General features: G+C 38.6%; 1 protein-coding gene across 1 annotated transcript in view; it reads left to right on the top strand.

The window, feature by feature from the left end:
* Positions 1 to 1,061: 1,061 nt before the first annotated feature.
* The window catches only part of Rorb (RAR related orphan receptor B), a 173,342-nt gene continuing 152,679 nt past the window's right edge, over positions 1,062 to 21,724 (top strand). The window contains exon 1 of the mRNA XM_021193357.2: positions 1,062 to 1,709. Within this exon, the coding sequence (XP_021049016.1) occupies positions 1,703 to 1,709 (7 nt within the window). The 5' untranslated portion in view covers positions 1,062 to 1,702. The remainder of the gene's footprint in view (positions 1,710 to 21,724) is intronic.

The raw sequence follows: 21,724 nt of genomic DNA, 5'->3' as shown, positions 1-21,724 counted from the left end.
GATGCCATGCTTCTATATTGTGTGTTTGTTTCACCTACAAAAACTAAAACTGTGCCAAAAAGAACAAGTGTTGATACCTGTGCTTCATTTTGTTTTGTTTTGTATTTCAGAACACGAATAAATTGTCATAGGTGACAAATTTCTTATAAAGAATGCTGTCCCATGACCTTTGCTTTAGTACCAAGCTCTCCTAAATAGGTGTCTCAGGAGAGCTATAGCCAAGTGTCTTGCTCTTTAAACCTTCACCAACTGAACAGAACCACACAGTATTGCCTTTTAGTCTAGGCTCTCTGCCAAGTGTCCTGTCACTGAGGTGACAAAAAGAAGGCAAATGAGCCTGTCCTTAAGTCCTGCAACCAGGGTCAGAGGGTTTCCAAATGCTAATGAAACCCTTGACCTTGACAAAGGAACCTGGGACTACTGAGAAAGGAAGACTAGAGAAATGGAAGGGGGGGGGGGAGGACCTGAGGCTCAGCATTAGTTAAAGTTAGAATGAGGGGTGGGAAGCATTTGAACAGTCTTTAAAAGAAGCTGCACAGAACTAGAGGGGTGTGGTTTTGTAGTCTACCTCTGAAGCAGAAGTGTCCTGACAAGGTAAACACTCTACCAGAGGAGCCTGCGTTATGGAAAAGGGACTGTTCAAAGCGCTGTTGTAAATACAAAAACTCTTTCGGGACTCTTGCAGTGAGAGGGAATGAGAGTGCAGCCCAGCGGTTCGCCTAGACTCTTCCCTCCAAACAACTGACTGGCCAGTGTCCCTTTCTAAGTACTGGAGTCAGAAGTGAACGTCACTCTCACATCTGCCTCACTCTCCCGGGCGCGCTAAGCTCGGCCCAGATCAGACCTCAGATAGGACCTTCTCTAATTCCCAGTCTAGGTCCGCACGTCCTGGGACGCCAGAGTCCCTAGCCCCGCCCCCTGTCCCCAAGAGCGTCCCCTCCCCCGCCTCCCCAGCCTTTCCACGCGCTGTGGGACGCTGATTGGCCGTGGTGCTGACAGGAGGCGGGGCCAGGAAGTCCGGCCAAACCCGCCCTCGCGTATAAGCCTCTTCTGCGCTCGCTCTCTCCACCTCTCTCCTCTTTCTCTCTCGCTCCCTTCCTCTCTGCAACTGAACAGTGAAAATTCACATTGTGGATCCGCTAACAGGCACAGATGTCATGTGAAAACGCACATGCTCTGCCATCCATGCCGCCTTTCTTTCTTTTCTGTTTCCTTTTTTCCCCCCTTGATAATTCTCCCTCTTCTTTGTAACTAACAAAACCACCACCAACTCCTCCTCCTGCCGCTGCCCTCCTCCTCCTCCTCAGTCTAAGTGATCACAAAAGAAATCTCCGAGCCCGAGGCGGTGGCATTATTTTTTAAGCAAGCACATTGGAGAGAAAGAAAAAAAGAAACAAACAAACAAACAAAAGCAAAACAAAACCCAGGCACCAGCCAGCTAGGACATTTTTTTTTCCACTCTGCCTGAAAACAAACAAACAGCCATCAGAAACAGTCATCAGCAACAGCATCAAAACTGTTAGCTTAGCGGCGGCGGCCACCGTCACCCTGTGGCCACGACATCTGCCTAAAGGGATGCTTCTCTCAGCGGAGCAGCTCTTCGCCGACCGCCTTCTTCCCTCGTGCTGAGCGGGATTTTTGGGTTCTCTGGGGTTCGGGCTGGGAGCTTCATGACTACACGGAGCAGGACAGCGGCCACATCATGCGAGGTAAGCGAGCCCGCGGGCGCCCAGAGCAGGACAACTCTAGCTAGACCGGGAGCTTTGGGGGAGGGGAGCGCTCTCGGCCCAAGGGAAGAGAGATTGGCTACGCGAGGCTCCCCGAGTTCGGATCGCAGGTGGGACTGCAAATGGTCTGGCCTTGGAAAGTTGTGGGAAGGTGTGGAAGGTTCGGGGATTTCGGCAGGACGCTAAAGGGCGCTTCTTGGAGACGGGGATAGTGCTAATCGCGTCTCCCAGTTCTGGATTTGAATCTTTTCTGCGCGTCGCTCTCCGGTGCGCCACAGGACACCGGATAGAGAGCAGGAAGCCGGGTGACTTTGGGTAGAAGAGGCTGGCAGCTCGCGTTCCGCCTTGGTCGCTAGCCAGAGGTGAACTCCCTGGCATAGTGGGGATCACACTGGACCAGGCTGTCAGATGCAGGATCATCTCAGTCTATAAGCGCGTCCCTTTCCAGAAATAGTAAATACGGTATGCTCCCGCGAACGGGGAAGCAGATGCTTACGCCTGGACCTTCTTTGGGTCGCCTCTTCCCCATTCCGCTTCATTCTGGATAGGCCGACACCCCACCACCACCACTCCCCCCCCCCAAAAGAAAAGTTGGTAGGAGAAAGTTCTGCAGAGTGAAGGCCGTACTACTCACATCCGAGAAACCAGGGGCTCAAGCTCTTTTGTGGGATAAAGGACCAAAATAGGAGCTAATACTAAGTGTACCTTCTGGACAGAACCACTACTGTCAATGTCTGTGCGATCTCAGGGACAAGTGGCCCTCAGGGAAGACAGAGCTGAGTCCCCTGCTCTGACTCCAAGACTCGGAGCTACCTAAGCAGCTGGCCAGAGGGCTTGAGGAGTCAGTTTGTAAATTTCGGTGGGGTGGTACAAGTTTCTTGCTTTCTCACTTTACAGTGCGACACAATTTCCCTCTTTTCTTAAAGAGGCCACCACCGGGTGCCCTCCTAACTTGAACATCTGCGTATGTCTGGACACCCAGCCCCTACATCCAAGCTTCTCTCCTTTGATGTATTGCGTTCCTGTGGTGGCTTTTCTCTCTGATTCACAAGTCCCTCCAGAACAAAAATAAGCAAGCGACAGTCAACTCTGAACCTTCTTGCATCTTGGACGGAAGTGCTTTTGAGCAGGACACGTTTAGAACAGGTCCCCAAAATACCCATCTCCATCTACCGGGCTGCCTACTCTGGTACACTGTCCATATTCCCCTTAGGTAGGAGTGGGCATGTCCCTCACCATTCTCGAGGAGCCCTAGGCCTGTCTTGACCTTGAAAGCATAGCGTGAGCCCTGGTCTTTGTAGGACAAGACAGGACAAAAAAGGATGGAGAGAAGCTGTTCATTACCCATGGGGATGGAGGAATAGGTCTCTAGATAAAGGACAAAGGTGTCTTGGTGAGTGAGTGTCTTGATTGACCGGTGTGCGCTGGAAGTTAGAATCTCTGTGTTCTTGTACACAGTGACAACAGCTGATTGTCCCAGCCACGGGATAGTCACATGCTCCACTATCCAGATTCTTTCCAGAAACTGTAGTACAGAAACTGGTAGGCAGAGCGCCTTTTCTTAGTGAGAACTTGGATTTTTTCTCTTTTACAGACTCACCTCACGATCTCACACACTTTCCTTTCGGTTTCCTTCACTTCCATCTGAAGCTGCCAGTTAGTAGTTTGACTTTTTCTTCTCCCCCACCCTCCAGCAACACCCCTCCCATGACTAGGTTCAAGCTATCTGAGGGTCAGAAGCCACGTGCCACAGCAGTTGGTCCCCTGCACTAAAGGCTGGATGGAGCGGAGCTGCTTAAGCTCTTAAGCTACAGTGTCAAGCAGAGCGCAGCTTCCCAGCGCAGCTTCACCTTGATCGTGCTGCTCCTGTGGCTTTACTGCCGGACTCCCGTTAGAGGCACCTGGCTGCAGCCAGCTTAAGGGATGTAAGGCAAGGGCTAGTGCCCTGTTTATATTAAGTTAGATTTTCTTGTGAACCCACAGCTTTGTCTCAGAGAACATCAGGCTCACCAGACTGCCCAGGATAGTTCACTAGCTCTAACCCAGGATGACTCTCCTGAGGCGCCTGGAGGAAACTACTGGTAGAGAAAAAGTCATTGGTCTCTAGCCCTTTGCCTCTCCTCTCCTGACCTCTTACTGTCCCATTCGCTTTCTCTGCAGTCAAAGAATTATCCCATCCCTACCTCACAGGCTGGCTATTTCTTAAAGATGAAATAAGAAGTCCCTTCAAGGTGCAGTGGCCAGTATTCCCACTGGGAAGGGGTATAGAGCACAAGAAGAGCCAGGCAATCCAGAAGTCATCTAAGAGCTGAACTTGAACTTCAATTAAGGGGGGCGGGGCATCAAATCATCTATCCCTTTGTGTGGGGGCTGTTAAACTGAGCATATTGGAACTGATTCTGCTAGGGGAGGAGCTGCCATTAAACTTGGCTTTGCCCTTTGCTTATAAGCATGTCATCTACTCCATACACCATGCCTTGCCCTGCCTCACACTGTCTCCACTACCATGTGGTCCTGTCAGAACTTTGGCTCCAAGGTTTGCTTCTGGCAATGGCAACTGTCCTGAGTCAGGTCAATTTGCCAGACACAAACTGTGTCTAGGATTGAGCAGTCTCCCTGTGGGCCAATCCAACAAACTACCCCCAGGACAGACACCCAATAATGCCTCTGCTTGGGGTATTTGAGAGACTATTTCTGGGGAAGCTCTGGGGTAACAGGGATGTTCAGAGGCTCTCATACTTGAGCTCATCGCTCTGTCCTGAAGATGACTCTTCCTAGAGAAGACCCAAGTTTCAGCCACAGCCCCTCTCCACTAAAGTGGAAGAGGCTGAAGCTTGGTGACCCACAAAACTTTGCTTCCTTTGTCTGGCGTGTGTGTGTGTGTGTGTGTGTGTGTGTGTGTGTGTGTGTGTAGAGGGCTGGTCCTATGGAGTTTTAAGGATGCTTCTTCTCTTGCTTCCTACAAGGAAAAGGCTGGAAAGGGGAAAAGAAGGTAGGAAAGGAGTAAGCCAGCCTGCTATGGTTTTTCAAGGCTCCCTGTTGAGTAGTCTGTCTTGTTTATTACAAAGGAAATGTAAATGGTGGCTTTTCTCTCTGGTGTAGGCATAAAATCCCACTTTCCCAAACAGGAGCACTGTTGCCTTTGTAATCAATAGGTGACTGCAGCTTGAGAGGATCTAACTCTGGTTTTATTCTTGCTGTAAACAAGGAGGGACGGTGGCCTTTTAAAAGACTCTGCACTCTATCATTTACAGGTAATACATTTCTGTTGCCTACTAAAGTTAAAAAAAAAAAAAAAATCAGCTTGCTCTCTGAGATGTAGCCACTGTTGGAAATAAAGAGATCTGAATATCCCTGAATTTTTTTTTCTTAAATAAAGTTGTTGCTCTCAATTTTCTCTGCAAGTTCCAATTAAATTATTTAAGTCAAATATTTCCAACCAATAGTCCACCTTACACACACACACACACACACACACACACACACACACACACACACACAAATTGAATGCTTGCTAAAAGGATGTCTCTGTCAGCACTCTGTTAATTTCTGTCCACTCAGAAATCACCAATGAACTGTCTTTTTAACAAGAAAATTCATTCAACAGCTTAAAGAAAAATCTTAAAGCTGTGCCTCAAGTACTGTGGAAAAATATATAGCAAAAAGAAAAAAAAAAAACAATTATTCCCTTAAATGGCTATTAGAACCTCCACCCACCTTGCTCCTCCCTCAACAGCCATGGTGAATTGTTAACTATTAGGAAACAGACATCTTGGAGATGAAGGTTAGGCATGGGTCCACTGTAGCTTTTATATTTAAAAAAAAAAATCAGTAAACGTAATGATGAGAATTTTGAGTAACAGGCTTCATAAACAAGAGTCTAAAGATTATAACTCCTTTGTTTTCATCCACCTAAAACTTGGAAATCCTTGTACTTTCCATAAATGACAATAACTTCTGATCATTAGAGAACCCTTTAGGGTGGCCTAGTCTATCACTGTCATAGTAGTTTTATGTTATGGTTAAACATAAGTTACTCATCATGTTATACTCTTAACCAAATATAAATATTGGTTTAATATTTATTCATCTTGGTATTGTGTCAAAGGTCAAATTATTTAAAAAGCCTCAAAATCTACTCATAAGTTTATTTACACCGATTGTACTTGAAATATAAGTGTTTCCAATTGACACAACATAATTTTAGAATTATCGCAGCACAAAGAAATTATAGAAAAAAGAAATAGAATTGGTCTTCCTTGTATCCAAAGCTTGTAAAAATCCTTGTTTTTCTAAAAGTCACAGGACAGTATTTAATACAGGTGAGTTTCCAACCTAAAATGATAAATAAACATTTTGAGACTTGACTTCCCATTTTATAAGCCTGTGTTCACCATTTAGGAAGAGAAAATAGCCTGTAGAGCTTTTATGCTTCTGAGCGCAGTCGTGCTTAGATATGCAAGTGTGACTCACAGCACACTAATTAATTTACTTACACTAATAAAGTATCTCTAATTTAAGATGAACGTTGCAGCTTTGATAAATAAACAGTTTTAAATCATTCTAGTAAGCAATCCAGATTTGAAAATGTATCCATGAAGCTGCTGGGATTCTGAAAAGTATGGGTTCTGTAAAGTATGGATTTAAATTATGCGTGGTGATACCAGTGTCACTGTGCATTGGCAAAATCTGTGACTTACAGTTAAGTGTATCAAAAAATAAAATAATAGCATCCCATTGAAAACAGAATAAAGATACATGAATATTAACACTGAGTATAAAAGTAACTGAAATAATATGAAATAGTATTTCATTCTAGGAGTATAAAGATAGATCCTTAATGTTGCCCCATCTCTGTTTATTCTACAAATACTAAAAGTAATCATTTTTAATTATATTGGCATTAAGTTGGTTGATGTTAGTGAAATATTATTCTGTAGTAAAATATATAGAAAAGTAGATACTAATAGAAGAAATTGTGCTTAAAATTAAATATGTCTCCTTTTTCCCTGGATATAGTTCTACTCTACCCATTCTTGTCTAATGGGTAAAAATTAAGCCGACTAATGAAATAAGTCTTTAATGATGTAATGAATTATGGCCTTTGATAAAATGAGCACTCTACATAAAAAGTATTATTCCTGTAATTTTGCAATCATCTTCCAATTACAGCTTCTTGCAAATATTTAATATGACTTTGAATAGAATCTCTGACTTAACAGAATCCTTAGCAGATAATAGCAGACTTCGGAGGCGTCTGTTGATGCACACTGATACGCAATATGTATATGCATGTGCCTATAACCACCCACTCAGACAAAAAGAATGAATATTTGAGAGCTAAAATCATTTTTATCTTTGCTTTCACATTCTAGACTTCAAACTCAAACATATTTACAGAAACAGAACGACTTCCCAGAGCATTCAGAAAGGATATGTGAATACATGTGGCACTTGAGCCGCATGAAAAGGAACTGCTAATAGCATCTATTTATAAATAATCTACACAAAACTCCATTATACTACCTAATGATAATTAGAGGGAAAGGAATCAAAGAACTGAGGATTGCCAAATAAATAAAATATTCCCTCTCAAATTAAGCAACAAATTCATAGATAACAAGGCTTCTGCCATGAATTTGAAGGATGTCTCTTTTGTAACATAAGACAAAGGGAGCACAGAGGAATAAATATTGATTGAACTAATCATCTGATGAATAGAAATGAGATTTACCAGTGCACCAATATAATAGACTATGTTAACTAGTTCTTTCATGGAGCATATGCTGCCCTTTCAACCCCTGACCTCTTCCATTCAGTTCCTAGTGAGGGAAACCACAGGTGTTATAACGGTATTTATGGTGAATCTGGCTAAATATAATAACATGTGGTTAAGAAATGGTATTGTGTATGGATTCTTATAAAAGGAAATGCTGGGTTCATAGCATCACAAAAATTATAGTGTACTTCAAACTACGTAAAATTTCGGCTTGCTTGAGTAACCTTTAAGATATAGTTACTACACGGTCATCAATATTTCAAGTGGCTCTATGATCCTTGCAATTTTATTAATGCTTATCAGAGGAGGTAAAACGATTATTCGATATATGTTTACCCGTGGTTGTATACTATGCAGAATAAACCTTTAAAAATGACACTTGGAAGATGTCATGTTTTATAAACATGGCATACTTTCTTTTTAGTTAGTGGCTGTTTTAGAAATATTGAAAATCAAAAATTGTTCTGTAATAATAACTGCATAATACACATTATTTAAAATTAAATTATTATGTTTTTGGTATAGGCATGTTCTTACAAAAGCCGAAATGAAGATAGCAACTTCTGCCAAAGCTAGGCTAAAAACTTAATCAGAACTGAGCTCTGACCCTAGGAGGAAATCACCTTGCTTTGACTTAGACATGTGCATCTCTGCAGAATGAATATTACACTAGTCAGTTAAGTATGCTGGCTGTGTAAGTTACTTCATTAAAATGGGTATTTGCAAATGTCATTTTTGTGTGGTTGGTTGCCATATTATGTGGTCTTGGGTTTTGTTTCTCTAATTTAGAGAAACTATTGACTTTAGCAAAGAAAGAGCAGTTTAGCCTGGTTGTTTATTAAATGATGTTTTTGGTGATGAGCCTACTTACTATTGAACATTCATGTAAGCAAGTCAACTATCTTGCTACACAGAGCATGCAGACGATCTGGGATGCCTCCAGAAAATAATTATACAAATTTTTACCTCATGCCAAAGCCTTTTATATTACACACTTCAAAAAAAGTTAAATTTCAATTATAAAGTTTTTAAATTTTGTAAAGAATATAATCAATCATCTTTTTTTTTAAGTGCTATTACCCCATCACCTCTGAGTATGCTGTTACTGTGCTGTGAGCATGCCATAACTATACAGATACAGTGATTTAATACTGAGAGAAAAATATAATAAGCAGTGACCCCAGAATTAGGGGCAAAAAAATAAGACCTTATTATCCTTCTAACCAAATTTTTAAAATATATTTTCAAATGGAAGTTCACCTCTCTACTTCATACCTCATAAGCCTGATTCTCTCTTGTTCTGAAAACTGTCAAACATGCTGATCATCCTACTTCTAGAAACTCAAGATAAACTTCTCATCTATGAGAAGGAGATTATGTTCTCAAAGTTGTATCTGCTGCAACTTTAATTGTAAGAGGAAAATTTCAAATCTGTCATCATATATATATATATATATATATATATATATATATATATATCCCTAACCATATATATAATATATATATATATATATATATATATATCCTTGTCCATACCAATAGGAATGAATATGCCTTCGACACATACAATTTATGTATTGATCATCTACCCAAGACAAACTATAGGACTAGATCCTGAGAATGCTCATGTTGATACAGTAAGCCATTTAGATGGTCCAAGCCTTGCTCTAGGGGGAACAGAGATAAAATCAGAAAGAAAATAGTGAGGAGTCTGCTTGGTGTTCAGGTCTCACAAGCGAAGTGGTCAGTACTTGCCGTGAACTGGAAAGATGAGTCCAAGTCCCGCCTTGGGTTGCTCTGTTGATCTGAATGAGGTCTATGAAAATGCTGTCTGTCTGGTATATTCCCCAGTTGCCATTGTGAAAGAGCTATTGAGAAAATATCACAATCTTCTGTAGAACAAGCAGCAGCAGGAGCATTGCCTTGAATATATCAAGCCATGAGCAAAAATATAAAGCCTAAAGTATTTCTTAGTGATTAAAAAAAAAAATCTGGGGAAATTTTCACTATGAGAAAATTATAATATTTTGTTGTTATTCTTTGTTTTAAATGTTTATATATTTTAATTAAATAGAATCACAACTCTTCCATCCTTCCTGCTCCTTTCTAGCCCCACCCATTTCCCTACCACTCACTGCTTGATCCACCCCAATTGAATGTCTCTTTTTCTTTGATTATTGTTGTTGCATACATATGTGTGTAATATGATACTTGTTTTTTAAGTACCACAGAGGAAAAAGATAAGTGAAAATACTGTCATACAGTACACATATACTTGTTTTTAATAAATGAAATTCTTTTTTTCCAAATAAGGACATAGCTGACCATATTGAATTTCATTTTCTTTATTGTTTAAGCTATTATCTGAAAGCAGTGATACCACTCTAGGGAGTATCTTAGATTACCAGATACCAAGACAAAATCCACCCAGGTAAGAGAGTTTTGTAGGCAGTGGCTGAAGGCCCCCCCCCCCAGGTAGTCTTCACAGTCAAGGTCCCTCGTTTTGAAATGACAGTTTGGTAGTTCTTATCTTATGCATTAGCTCTGTGAGCTTTAGTTAAGTAATTGTGAGTCCTCATCCCAATGTTTAGTCCACTCTGAAACTCCGGTGAGATCGAGTTTCTGAGCCCATGAAGCTGAAAAGCAGGTCGGTCAGGCTGGGGAGAATTCACCACAGTAAATGTCACCATTTCAAAGCTGCCAGACAGCCAAATTGTCCCCACTGTTGGCCATAACCCCCTGAATTACCAAAAGTATTGTTTCCAAATTTCTGCATAGAATTTTGGAGTTCATTGCAGTCCTGAGAAACAGTGTATAGTTTGACACTATTTATTAGACTAAGGAAATGTGGTCTTCTGTTTTAGCAACATCCAGCCACATGATGACTATGGTTGGTCCTTGGTCTGATTGTTTCTTCATACTAGAAGAATTCAAAAACTAGTTTAACAACCCAGACTGATTTCTTTGGGGCTTCTCTAAAAGGGTAGAAAGTTAGAAAGCCACTCTCTTTTTTAGTTTATTTGAACAAACAGTCATTTTCTAAAACAACTGATTTTCTGGATACTTAGTGCAATTTCTCTCTGGTCCACTTATGTCTAATGACACTGGACATATGCTCAGACTTGATGTAATTTCTGGCCAATGTTCTCTTCTGCGTGATAAATGTAGAGTGAATCTCGATAAAACAATGCATTTGTTTGAGGTGCTATTTGTAACAGAAATATCATTTGTTTGTTTGTCTATTTAACTTGTAAGAAAATATGCCTAGTACTTTGAACTGATTAATGGAACCAAACTAATATTCTGATCTTTTCATTAAAAAGACTGCTTAAAAGGCAATCTTATTAAATAGGATCAGAGTGTGTTGTTCTTTGTAATTAATGCTCATAACATCAGATCACTGTGTTATTTGTATTTGCCTAAATAGTAAAGTGAAACTAGTTACTTGAAAAGCTCCGTTTAAAATGTTAAATGGAACATGTCTAAGGAATGAATTACAAGAGTACTTCATACAGTTTAATAGTACTTCATTAACATGAAATTCAGTATTGGAAGATTTCCATTTTTACTCTATAGCTTAAGACAGAACAAACACCCAAATCATGTTTTTCACCCAGCAGCTGTTGGCTTCTAGATTTCAGAACCAAACAATAACACAAGTTGAAAACATTTAGACATGTTGACATCCTAATGAATTACTTGCTATTATTATCATTGTTGAATCAAATAACAAAATTATTACACAGAACGTTTTCTTTTAACTTGTACATACGTTGTGCCTGGCACGTGCAGAGGAATTGAACACTTTTAAAGGAGAGAAGAAACCTCGGTCCAAATTCCCACAGTCGTTAAATATGAGCAAATGCCGCACAGTCTGGTAGAACAGAGTAACATTTGCAGGAAAAACATGTCATATCGTTAAGGTATTGTGCTTCCTGGAAATAATTTTCTTTCTACAAAACAAAGTATTTTAAATATATTAGCTGGAGGATTTAGGGTCTCCTTATGTTACTTTATTACTTTACTCTAAAATTCAATTGAAACCAAACAGTAGAATACGTTAGATTCCCTTCCTTTCAAATGACTACATTTTAAAATGAGATTAATCCTTAACAAATTGGTCCTTATATATATATTTTCACTATTAAAAAATTGTTAGATACCAAAGAAATGGGACTTTTAGAGTTAACCATGCCAAGGACAATTCAAAAAGCAAATGTTAAGAATACTAATAAGTTTCTGTGTATCTCCATCTCCATCATGGTTTTGTTTCAATTGATTTACTAATGTTACTGAAGATTAATTCTGGCTGATGCTCAAATCAGAATAAATGAGCATTTATGTTGTTACTTTTAGAACATGTTGTTTTATAAATAAATTGATCCTGAGTTATTTCTGCCAAAATGATGTTGTATCCACTTTCTCTTTAGTGATTTTTACAGTTGTCTAACACAATTCACTTGAGTGTTGGTTTAAAGTCAGAGACAAACCTTTTTCTCATGATAAAATTACTAAAAAGAAAACAAAATACACAGCACAGCTGTATGTGGTACTTCCACATTATACATCAGATTACAGAACACTTCATATGTGTAAGACTCTCAGCAGCTTCCAAGTAACTATCTCAAGCAGAATGAAGAAGAAAGAGAAGTAGAGGAAAAGGAAGAAGAAGGAGGAAGAGAAGGAAGAGGAGGAGGAGGAGAAGGAGGAAAAAGAAGAAGAGGAAGCAAGGACAGAGAGAGAGACAGACAGACAGACAGACACAGAGAGAGAGAGAGAAAGAGAGAGAGAGGTAGAAAAGGAGGCATTTTTAGTAACAAATTATGCAAGGTATTAATCACTTGCTAGGTGATAATAGATGTAAATTTTGTTACTATATCCGTTAAGATGTTTTCATTAAAACTCTGGCGAAGGTTTGCATCACATGGTGAAGAATCACATAATAAAACTAACTGTTCAATTGCAGTGTACCCTTGGGAAAGCATGGTTCCCCACAGTTTTTACTCCCTGAATAATCATGATGTTATTTACCAATATGAGGAAGAATTAAACTAAGTATTAAAAAAAAAAAAAGCTTCAGATTCTGATTGGACACTGACTAGCCAAAATAATAATGACTCCAATGTGTCAATAGCATTTTCTTTTGATAATTATTCCATTGAAGTTTTCAAATATATATAATTTCATAAACAAAATATAAATTAAAACTATAAGATTTTAGTAAAATTGTATATTTTGTGTCCCCATTGAGAATCTATACTGACTGTAAGGAAGCAAACCTGGGGGAAAGATCTCTGAAGCTGTTGGTGACTGGTTAGGACATTCTTCTCTGCTCATTCCCAATGTCTCTTTCAGTCTGAGATAAATGGTGCTTATTTGTCCCAAAGCTCACCAATTGTCCATTTTAATGCCTGTCACCTAGATGGTAGTTTCTCCTCAGGCAGAAATATTTCAAACAAAGCAATGGGCTGAAAAGCCTGGCGTACCACCACTTACCCTCGTGACCTGAATTCACCTTGTCTGATCAACCAGAGTTTCCTTCCTGTCCTTCCATGCTTCTCTATACAAGAAATTTCTTAAGAAAAGAGCTTTCGAGCCATTAGGAAGGTGCCATATCCAATTGTTCCCACCCATATAAAAGGGAAAGCCAATAGCATTTTATATTAATTCTGCAGAAATGCAAAGTTCCACTTCTTCCTAACAACATTGCAATTTAATTTGTTTTGCATTTTGGCTGAGACAGAACGCACCTTACATGAAGCCATCATTTATGTTATTAATTTTTACGGTTTCAAATTAAGTCCATTTCAGATTCTTTAAAGGCATGATTGTTAGCCTGCTTTTATTGATTTTTCAGGCCTCCTCGGTGTAAACTGTACTGTACAAAAGGTGGTGTGAAATGCTAGCACTGCCCTGTTATTTATTCTTCGGGACAGTAATTGATCACATTATATAATGATGCTGACTCCTGTAGTCATCCTAATTTGCCCAGAGATACTATTCAAAAGAAACCTGCACTCACTGGGTCATTTTCATCTCCTATTTGCTTTCTCCTCTGTTTAATAGTATCAGGTTAGAAGAGACTGTAGCCTTATCTCAGGGGATCCTCTTTGTTTTGCTTTATGTAAAATACCCTCTGAAGTTGCACTCTTTCAAAGACAGTGGCACTCTTCCTCCAAATCATTAATTCTGTCAGTAGACTGAGGCTGCTATTAAGGAAAGTTCTGGAAACGTTTTGAAAAGGAACTAACTGTGTAAAGCTGAGAGGAGCTGACAGATGCAGCCTCATCTCTGTGCAGATGTAACAGCAGGAAAAAATAGTATAATAATATCATGCTTGTTTCTTGCTATATAGCTCCCAAACAGCTTATGTAGATGCTATCTTGACAGCCCACTCAGCAATATTGGGAGATGTGTAAGACAGGTATGCAAAATAATAGGTGTTGGGGCGAAGAGCCTAAGCAAGCTCTCAAATGTAAATAGAATGCTTTACAAAACAATTTAAGCCGCTAACTACTACACTTCAAACTAGCCCTAAATTTATAAAAGTAAGCATCTGGTTCTTTAAAGGAAAAAAAAAATGACTAATGAACACTTGGGAAAGAAACTCAGATTCAAGTATTAAAGAGCTGAAGTAACAGAAGCTTCCTTTTCGCCTGTCAGGTGGCCGCTGTGAGGGGTTGAGAAGCAGTGTCCTTGTGTGCTATTGTGGTGGTTTAATTATATTAGCACCACCTGTAACACCAATGCTTACGATGTCCTAGTCTTTTGCTTTCATTTTGTTCAATTTTATCCATCCCCATGCTTCCTGCTGGTGATTTTCATCCACTGCTCCAATGGCTCGGTGACTTCTGGGTTCTTCTTACAGAGTGATAAACAACTGGACAGCTTGGCATTTGTAGACACTGCTCTGAAGTGTCCTGATAACTAATCAAAGCTGATATATCCTGGATTTTTTTTCAAAGCCCGGAAGTGTAAACTTTGATAATTCACCTTTGTATGTGGAGCATTAATAGAGTGTTTGTGTAACCACAAGTGTAAAAGTTATTAATATTTTAAAAGACATAGTCTTTACTCCAGCAATTCATCTTTTTGGGATCTTTCCAAGGGAAAATAAACTAAAGGGCAAGTTACTTCACTAGTCATGGTCATATCGTGGGCTTTGCTGTGATATGGGGAATGCTTTTATGCACTGCCATTATGACACACCCTTCCTCGATGTACATTCACTCTGCACGTGTATGCATTTGTCAAACATTCCATGTACCTCGCTAGCACTATGTATGTGTAGACAATAACATGCTTTAGAACTTGAGCTAAGTCTCTTTGACCAGACTAAACCTAAATACCAGTAAGAAAAATTGTAATGCAACTGTTTAAATATCATAGTATCTCACTTATGTAAAATGCCTAAAAACAAAATAGAAAAAGAACTACATCTGGATACTAAGATTTTATTTGTTAATTTTTGTTTTCTTCTTTATGTTCTTTTCTAAACCTTCACATTTTATACACATAGTCAGAATGAATCATTTTAAAGTAAGAAAGTACGTATTCTGCAATAGTAGTAAGATAATATTCTTTCTCTGAGTCACTGTATTTTAGATTAACAGTTAGTCTGCAGTACCTAACAGGTTAATAGGATTGAGAATGAATTACTAATGGATCCTTCAAGGAATTTACTCTCTAGTTCATTTCCTAACATTGAGCAAATAACCGTAACTTAGTGAAGTACTACTTACTAGGCACTGTACTGAATGCTGATGTATTTGCAGAACAGAATAATCCCATGCTCTAAAACACATATTCTTGTCTTCTTGAAACACCTATGTTATGATGCAGAAACAAGTGCTAGAAATAAGGAAACTAGGAGGGGAGTCAGGAGTGAGGGCAGGGGGATGAAGAAGAGGAAGAGGGCATACTAAAACTTTCTCAATCCGAAATCAAAGCCCTATTAAGCTCTTTTGAGGGTGAATTAACAAGCTTCTTTATGTCTTTCAAGGTTCATATTAATTTTGAAAACACATTACATCAAATACAGGTGCAAAGGCCAGGATCTTCACATGTCAGCTTTCCTCTACTTCTGTCTGTTGGACTCCCTGTACTATCCCAACAACATAGGCAGGTTTTACAATTCTACGAGGCTAAAATGCCAGCTAACATTGATAGGCCTGGGTGTCACAGAATAAGAAGAGAGAAAAGTAATTGATTCCTACACATAGCACTTGGAATACATTTTAAATATCCGTATGCTCTGAGGTGGTGAGGAATCCCATCTCATCCTTAAGATGGCTGGAAACTCAGTGGTATTTAGTACTAAAGGCCATATTCAATGATTTTTCACCTCCAAGGTAGTCATCATGTATGAATCATAACAGCTCTAGGCCAGTGGTTTAAAGTGGGGTGCAAATTTGGGACCAGGGAAATACATTGGAAGAAGGGTGCAGACTTTGCTCCACTCCCAGAAAACATGGGTTAATGTCTAAAGATGAATTTGGTTGAGACAGCTAAGGAGGAGTTCTACAGATCTCATAGGTAGAGACCAGGAATAACAATGAACATCACACAACATACAGGAAAGCCCATTGAGTAACTGATCATCCTGCCATAGAAATGGCCAGTGGTGACAGCAGACAGTCAGCCACAGAAGTCTGGAAAGGGTCTCTGAACAGTGTGCCTTCCCACATCGTAATTCTTGGAAGAGCTGCAACTTTCCCACCCTCTGTCCCTGCATAATAACCCTATTGCCACCCTTAAGAAAGACTGAGCTGCGCTCATTCTAAGAATTTCAAAATATGAAGCCTTCTGCTGCGTTAAGACAGGTCATTCAAACATTGATTCCGGTGCTGAGATAATGAATGTTTTAACAAATGAACAGGATATTCTTTTGCAAGTCAGATGACTTATTTCTTTGCTTCCCACAAAATTGAAAAGAAACTGTTAAAATTGTCAGTCAGATCATTCAAAATAGCTTTAGGTGACAGAATAATATATAAGTTGAAACATCAACTTTAGAAGGGGCTTAAAGATAGAAGTAAATGAGTTCAATTACGAAGGCTCTACTTTCTTCTATATATTTATATAAATTGTGGTTTTAGGGTAGTAGGGTTGATGATAAACTCCATTATTATTTTGGTAGTAATAGTTAAATATAAGTATCAGAAATAAATAGAGAGGGAAGGTTCTTTCTAACCTCAAAGATTGATTTCCTTTAAAATTAATTTTGTATTTAATAATGAAAATTTATTGCATACTCTTCCATTTTTGTCAGTTGTATCCAATGCTAATGATAGTTAAAATTTTTCAATATGAGGAAACTCTATCACAAAATCAGTATTCACAGTGACAGTATGTTAAATTAATGCATATTTTTATTACAATAAAGTACAACCTAGTGGTTAAATAAAATAGTGTTAAACATGGAAGTTTTGACAAAATATATATGGTTTGAAAGTATGACTTCCAGAAGAAAAGTAGAAATTATGTGTTTTCTCCTCAGATCTATGATGTGAATATCAAAATATTGTGAAATCTCGACTTCACTGGTATATTTAAAGAATAATTCATCCATTTTACTTCAAATTATAAAACCTAAAATTCCATGGAAACTGTTTTCTTTGAACTCATATTATGAAGGCCATAAAGTTTGCTTCTATGGTCATACAAGGATGACAGAGAATGCCCTGCTCTGGGGTCCAGAACTCCTATTCCATAGTCACCTGCCATATTTTCCCTGTTTCTTATGAACTCCTATTCCATAGTCACCTGCCATATTTTCCCTGTTTCTTATGAACTCCTAGTCCATAGTCACCTGCCATATTTTCCCTGTTTCTTATCCAGCATCCTAATTCATCAGTGCAATACTTGGGCAACTATTTCACTCTATTAGTGGTTGCCCATTTTCAAGGGGCTAGCTTTTTTTAACCAGGCACAATCATATCAGTCTTTGGACAATAAACAGCTGCTTATTTTTACTCATTTATTTAACCCCTTTACAAATTATGAATAATCTCTGATGATAGAACTATCAACAATGAGCTATAAGAACCATTATACTCAAAGAGTAGGAGCTAGTGTATTCTTCTAGACCATTCTAAATATCTTATAGCCCATTAGTAAATACTTTAGACTCAGGGGTTCATGCAACCCCTATGTCTCTCCTCACAGCTCATAATACTAGAACTTTACAAATTGGCCATAGACCAAGTTTAACAACTTATTTATTGTGACTGTGTTCCAATAAAGTATTTGCAGAAATAAGGTGGGCTAGTTTTAGATGGACAATTATTTGCTGGTCCCAACAATTAACTGTTAAATCCCTAAAGACACGGTATATGTCTAAATTTGGTGATCTCATCTCCTGAATAAAAAAAATATTCAATGGGCACAAAAATTTAAATCTTAAGGTATTCAAAATATTCTGAAATACAATGAATGATTGAAAATAAGGGGAAAAAATCACAATATAGCTTAGACATGTGGTCCCCCCCCATAGTAAACACTCAATTATACCTCAAGAATAATGTTCACATATTTTCCTCGATTATATTTTGCATCATTTGGATGAGCCCCAAGACTAAATCTGTATGTATCTATAATAGCTAACTGAAACATCACATTAATTATGGTTGACGAAAGCTAAACAAAAAATCAGGCAATTAACAAAACAATTACCAAATATTTGGCAGGTCTAGAATACTTTAAATCATTGTAGGCGATCCACTAAAGAACATTTGTTTGTAAGCAAATACTGCATAGCATTTCTTACCTTCAGGGTTCCAATGTAATTTCTGCTGTCGTTTTAATGTAATTCCAGTAACAAATAGTAGCTGGGTTAATTATTGTAGCAAGTGAGCGATTAAACAAAAGTACCAGCTACTGGTCTATCTGATAGATGAAGAAGCTAAGATAAGGAAAAGGCAGGGCACTTATCCCAAGTCACACACCAAATAAGTACAAGCCTGAAGTTCAGGTCTCCTACCTCTCCCTCTCATGACTTTATTCTTATCCTTCACCAAATGCTTTTCTTGATAATAAATCCCTGATCTTCTAAAATAACAGGTATGAATGCTTATCTCTGAGTACAACACAAGCTGGCATTGCAAAATGATACCTGTAAACTTTATAATCTAGAGGAGTATAGGAAATAGGTAGATGCCCCTATAGTTAGGGAGAAGATCCTGGGAAGCATCCAATATTCAGTTATGTTCAATCACATCTTAATAAAACATAGATACATATATATTCATGTTCAGTAAAATATCATATTGACCTCATAGGGGACCAACAATCCAAGGCATTGAAGTGGGCTTCTAATCTTCCACTGCTGTATCAATTTTCTGAGCTTCAAATGTGTGTGTGTGTGTGTGTGTGTGTGTGTGTGTGTGTGTGTGTGTGTGTGTGTGGTGTATTTCAAATATATGTAAATAATAACTCTATTCTATTGGGGTAAATTAATTGCAAATAATTAATTTAGAGGGAGGACAGAGACTTCATACCTTATTAGAGAGTTTATTCGTGCTTCTCAGTATCATTACATACAAAATATGAAGTGCTGTAACCTCCATACACTTAGGAAACTTAGCCTTGAATCAAAAACTGATGATTCTCAATTGGGTAGTATTTTCAAGTTGTTCGAGTTTTCCATGGGTGGACGCGGGAGGGAGTAGAATGCTGCACAGAGTCTAGCTTAAAGATACCCAAATGGTGAAACAGGAAGGTATTTTTCACATGCTGGCATATTTAGATTGTTGTTGGAGATTAATTTGCGAACTTTGGATTGGAAATTAAATGTATGACTATGTCCATGTGTAAAAGACAAACTCTTTAAACCTCATGCATTTTGGGAAGAATCAAATAGAAAGGCTTGGAGCCTAGGTATTCACAGTGTCTGCAGGCTAAGCTATACAGCCATTAGCCCCTCAAAACCCATACGTTACCGAGCATCTTACTCACACATAGCAGGTCTGAACATACAACTGAAGGTTTATTCTCATGCTTACTTACATTTTTTTTTTTTTAACATTCTGCCTGAAAAAGAAAACTAGACGCAACATTAACAGGTAAATTGCAGCTTGCCTACATCCAATCTCAGTGAATGTTAGGCCTGAAGTATGTGCTTAAGGACGTGTGTGTGTGTGTGTGTGTGTGTGCATGTGTGTGCATGCACGGGTGTGGGTATGTGCATGTGTGTGCATGTGTGAGCATGCATGCTTGTATGTGTGTGAGAGAGAGAGCATGCATGCTTGTGTATGTGTGTGTGTGTGTGTGCGCGTGTGCGTGTGCGTGTGCGTGTGTGTGTGTGTGTGTGTGTTATGGCTGTGGAAGACTTGTTGGATCTTTCTGGGGAGCATTTTCATGAAGCTCTCATCAGTTTTCACATGGGGGGGGATATCTATTATTTTAAAATATTTTACACACAGCCTTTGGAAAATCCTCCAGGAATTTAAAACAGCTAACTCTTTTCTCTTGCTCCTACTGAAAAGCATTCTTTTGATTAGAAAAACTCAAAATTTCATCTTGGTCTATTTTCAAATATACACTTGCAAATGATTATACAACTTTTCTTAACAAAACTTCAAATTCTCACATCATTTATTCCTAAAATAAGTAACATATTTTTTCTTTTTGTCTTTCCCTTTCTTCCCTCCCTTCCTTCTTTCCTTCTTCCTTCCTTCCTTCCTTCCTTCCTTCCTTCCTTCCTTCCTTCCTTCCTTCCTTCTTCCCTTTTTCCTTGTTCTCTCTTTTTTTTTATGTAGTGCTGGGAATTAAACCCAAGAGCTTCCTAAACTATATACACATACGCTAACACAGCCCCAGCCAATATCACCTTGTTTTTTTGATTGTTTGTTTTGCTTTGTTTCTGCTTTTAAACGAAGGAAGGGACTAATATCAACAGATCTAAGTTGTGTAACTTATGTTACATACATACATACATTTTGCCCTCAGCCCAACCTTGTTGTATAATTATGACCAAATGGAACCAATCAGGTTGAGAGTACCCTGACTGGTTCAGATGTTAGCACCTTGTGAAGAGTCACAAAACCTTCCTTCTCAAGCTGATACTATTTTGGAACACAAAGTTTTATATAAATAAAAGTCACAACATTTGAATGACCTTTGATAAGCTTATGTTTGTCACTAGAAGAAATAGTTACTGGACATTTTTAATATAAAAACTTAGTAGTCCATTTCCCTTAAAAGCAGTGGAAATGTCCCAGAAGCATTATTTTATTTTAAAGTATTCTTTAAAAAAGGGGGTGAGGGGAGGCAGGGCAGATTTTTTTATTCAAGCCATGTCTCCAAGTTAAATGAACATAAACAAAATCTTATAATTGTGTAATATAAAATAAAAATAAATTGTAAGGTCCAAATTTTTGTTTTATTTTGTTTTTTTGTTTTTCTCACCATAGCTAACTGTAAATGATGAATTACAGTAGGAAATATATTGTAGTGTTTGGAATGTGTGTTCTCTGTTAATTATCAGAAAAAGTCACTGAAAAAAGTAACATTTTAATCCATTTTACAACTGAGGAAAACTTACAGAAACCTGTTTGAGATCATATCCAGCAATGATTTGGAGGCTAAGACTGAATCTCTTCACTCAGACATGGCCTCAATGGGTTTCCAGCTCTTATCCCCCATGGGTCTTCTTGTCTTAGTGGCCCTTCCAAGGGAACGGAGCCCTGATTCAACCCAGGCTACAGCTAACACTCTGGTTCATTTTCCTCCTTGAGCTGTGTGTGGTACTAAGGCTACCTCCTCTGCACCTATAAGGGGGCACGGGGAGTTTGAGAGAGAATGAGCATTTAACATCACCGAAGAGCTTATCTTTCTATTTATTCTACATTCAAATAAATAATCAGCAAATAACCATCGACTAAACCTGGCCCTGACAAATTGTCTTGGGATAATGTGACTCATACTCAAGTGCAGGCAGAGCTCAGTACACAGGCAGTGTTCTGGAGACTCCATGGAAAGAACTACAAGATTTACATCAGTCAGCATTTTTGCTAGCTGTGGGTAATACCTCCGGGGTCCCACCTTCTAATCTCAAAGAAAATGTGGGGTGAAATTATCCCCAAGCTCTCTCTCAGATATCATCAATAGAATCACATCCCCATTTACAGATATAGATAGATAGATATAGATAGATAGATAGATAGATGAGAGATAGATAGATAGATAGATAGATAGATAGATAGATAGATAGATAGAT

Source organism: Mus pahari, chromosome 1 (assembly GCF_900095145.1).
Source record: "Mus pahari chromosome 1, PAHARI_EIJ_v1.1, whole genome shotgun sequence".
NCBI classification, from domain to species: Eukaryota; Metazoa; Chordata; class Mammalia; order Rodentia; family Muridae; genus Mus; species Mus pahari.
The sequence above is the reverse complement of the archived record's forward strand: the minus strand, read 5'-3'. Positions and strand labels throughout refer to the sequence as shown.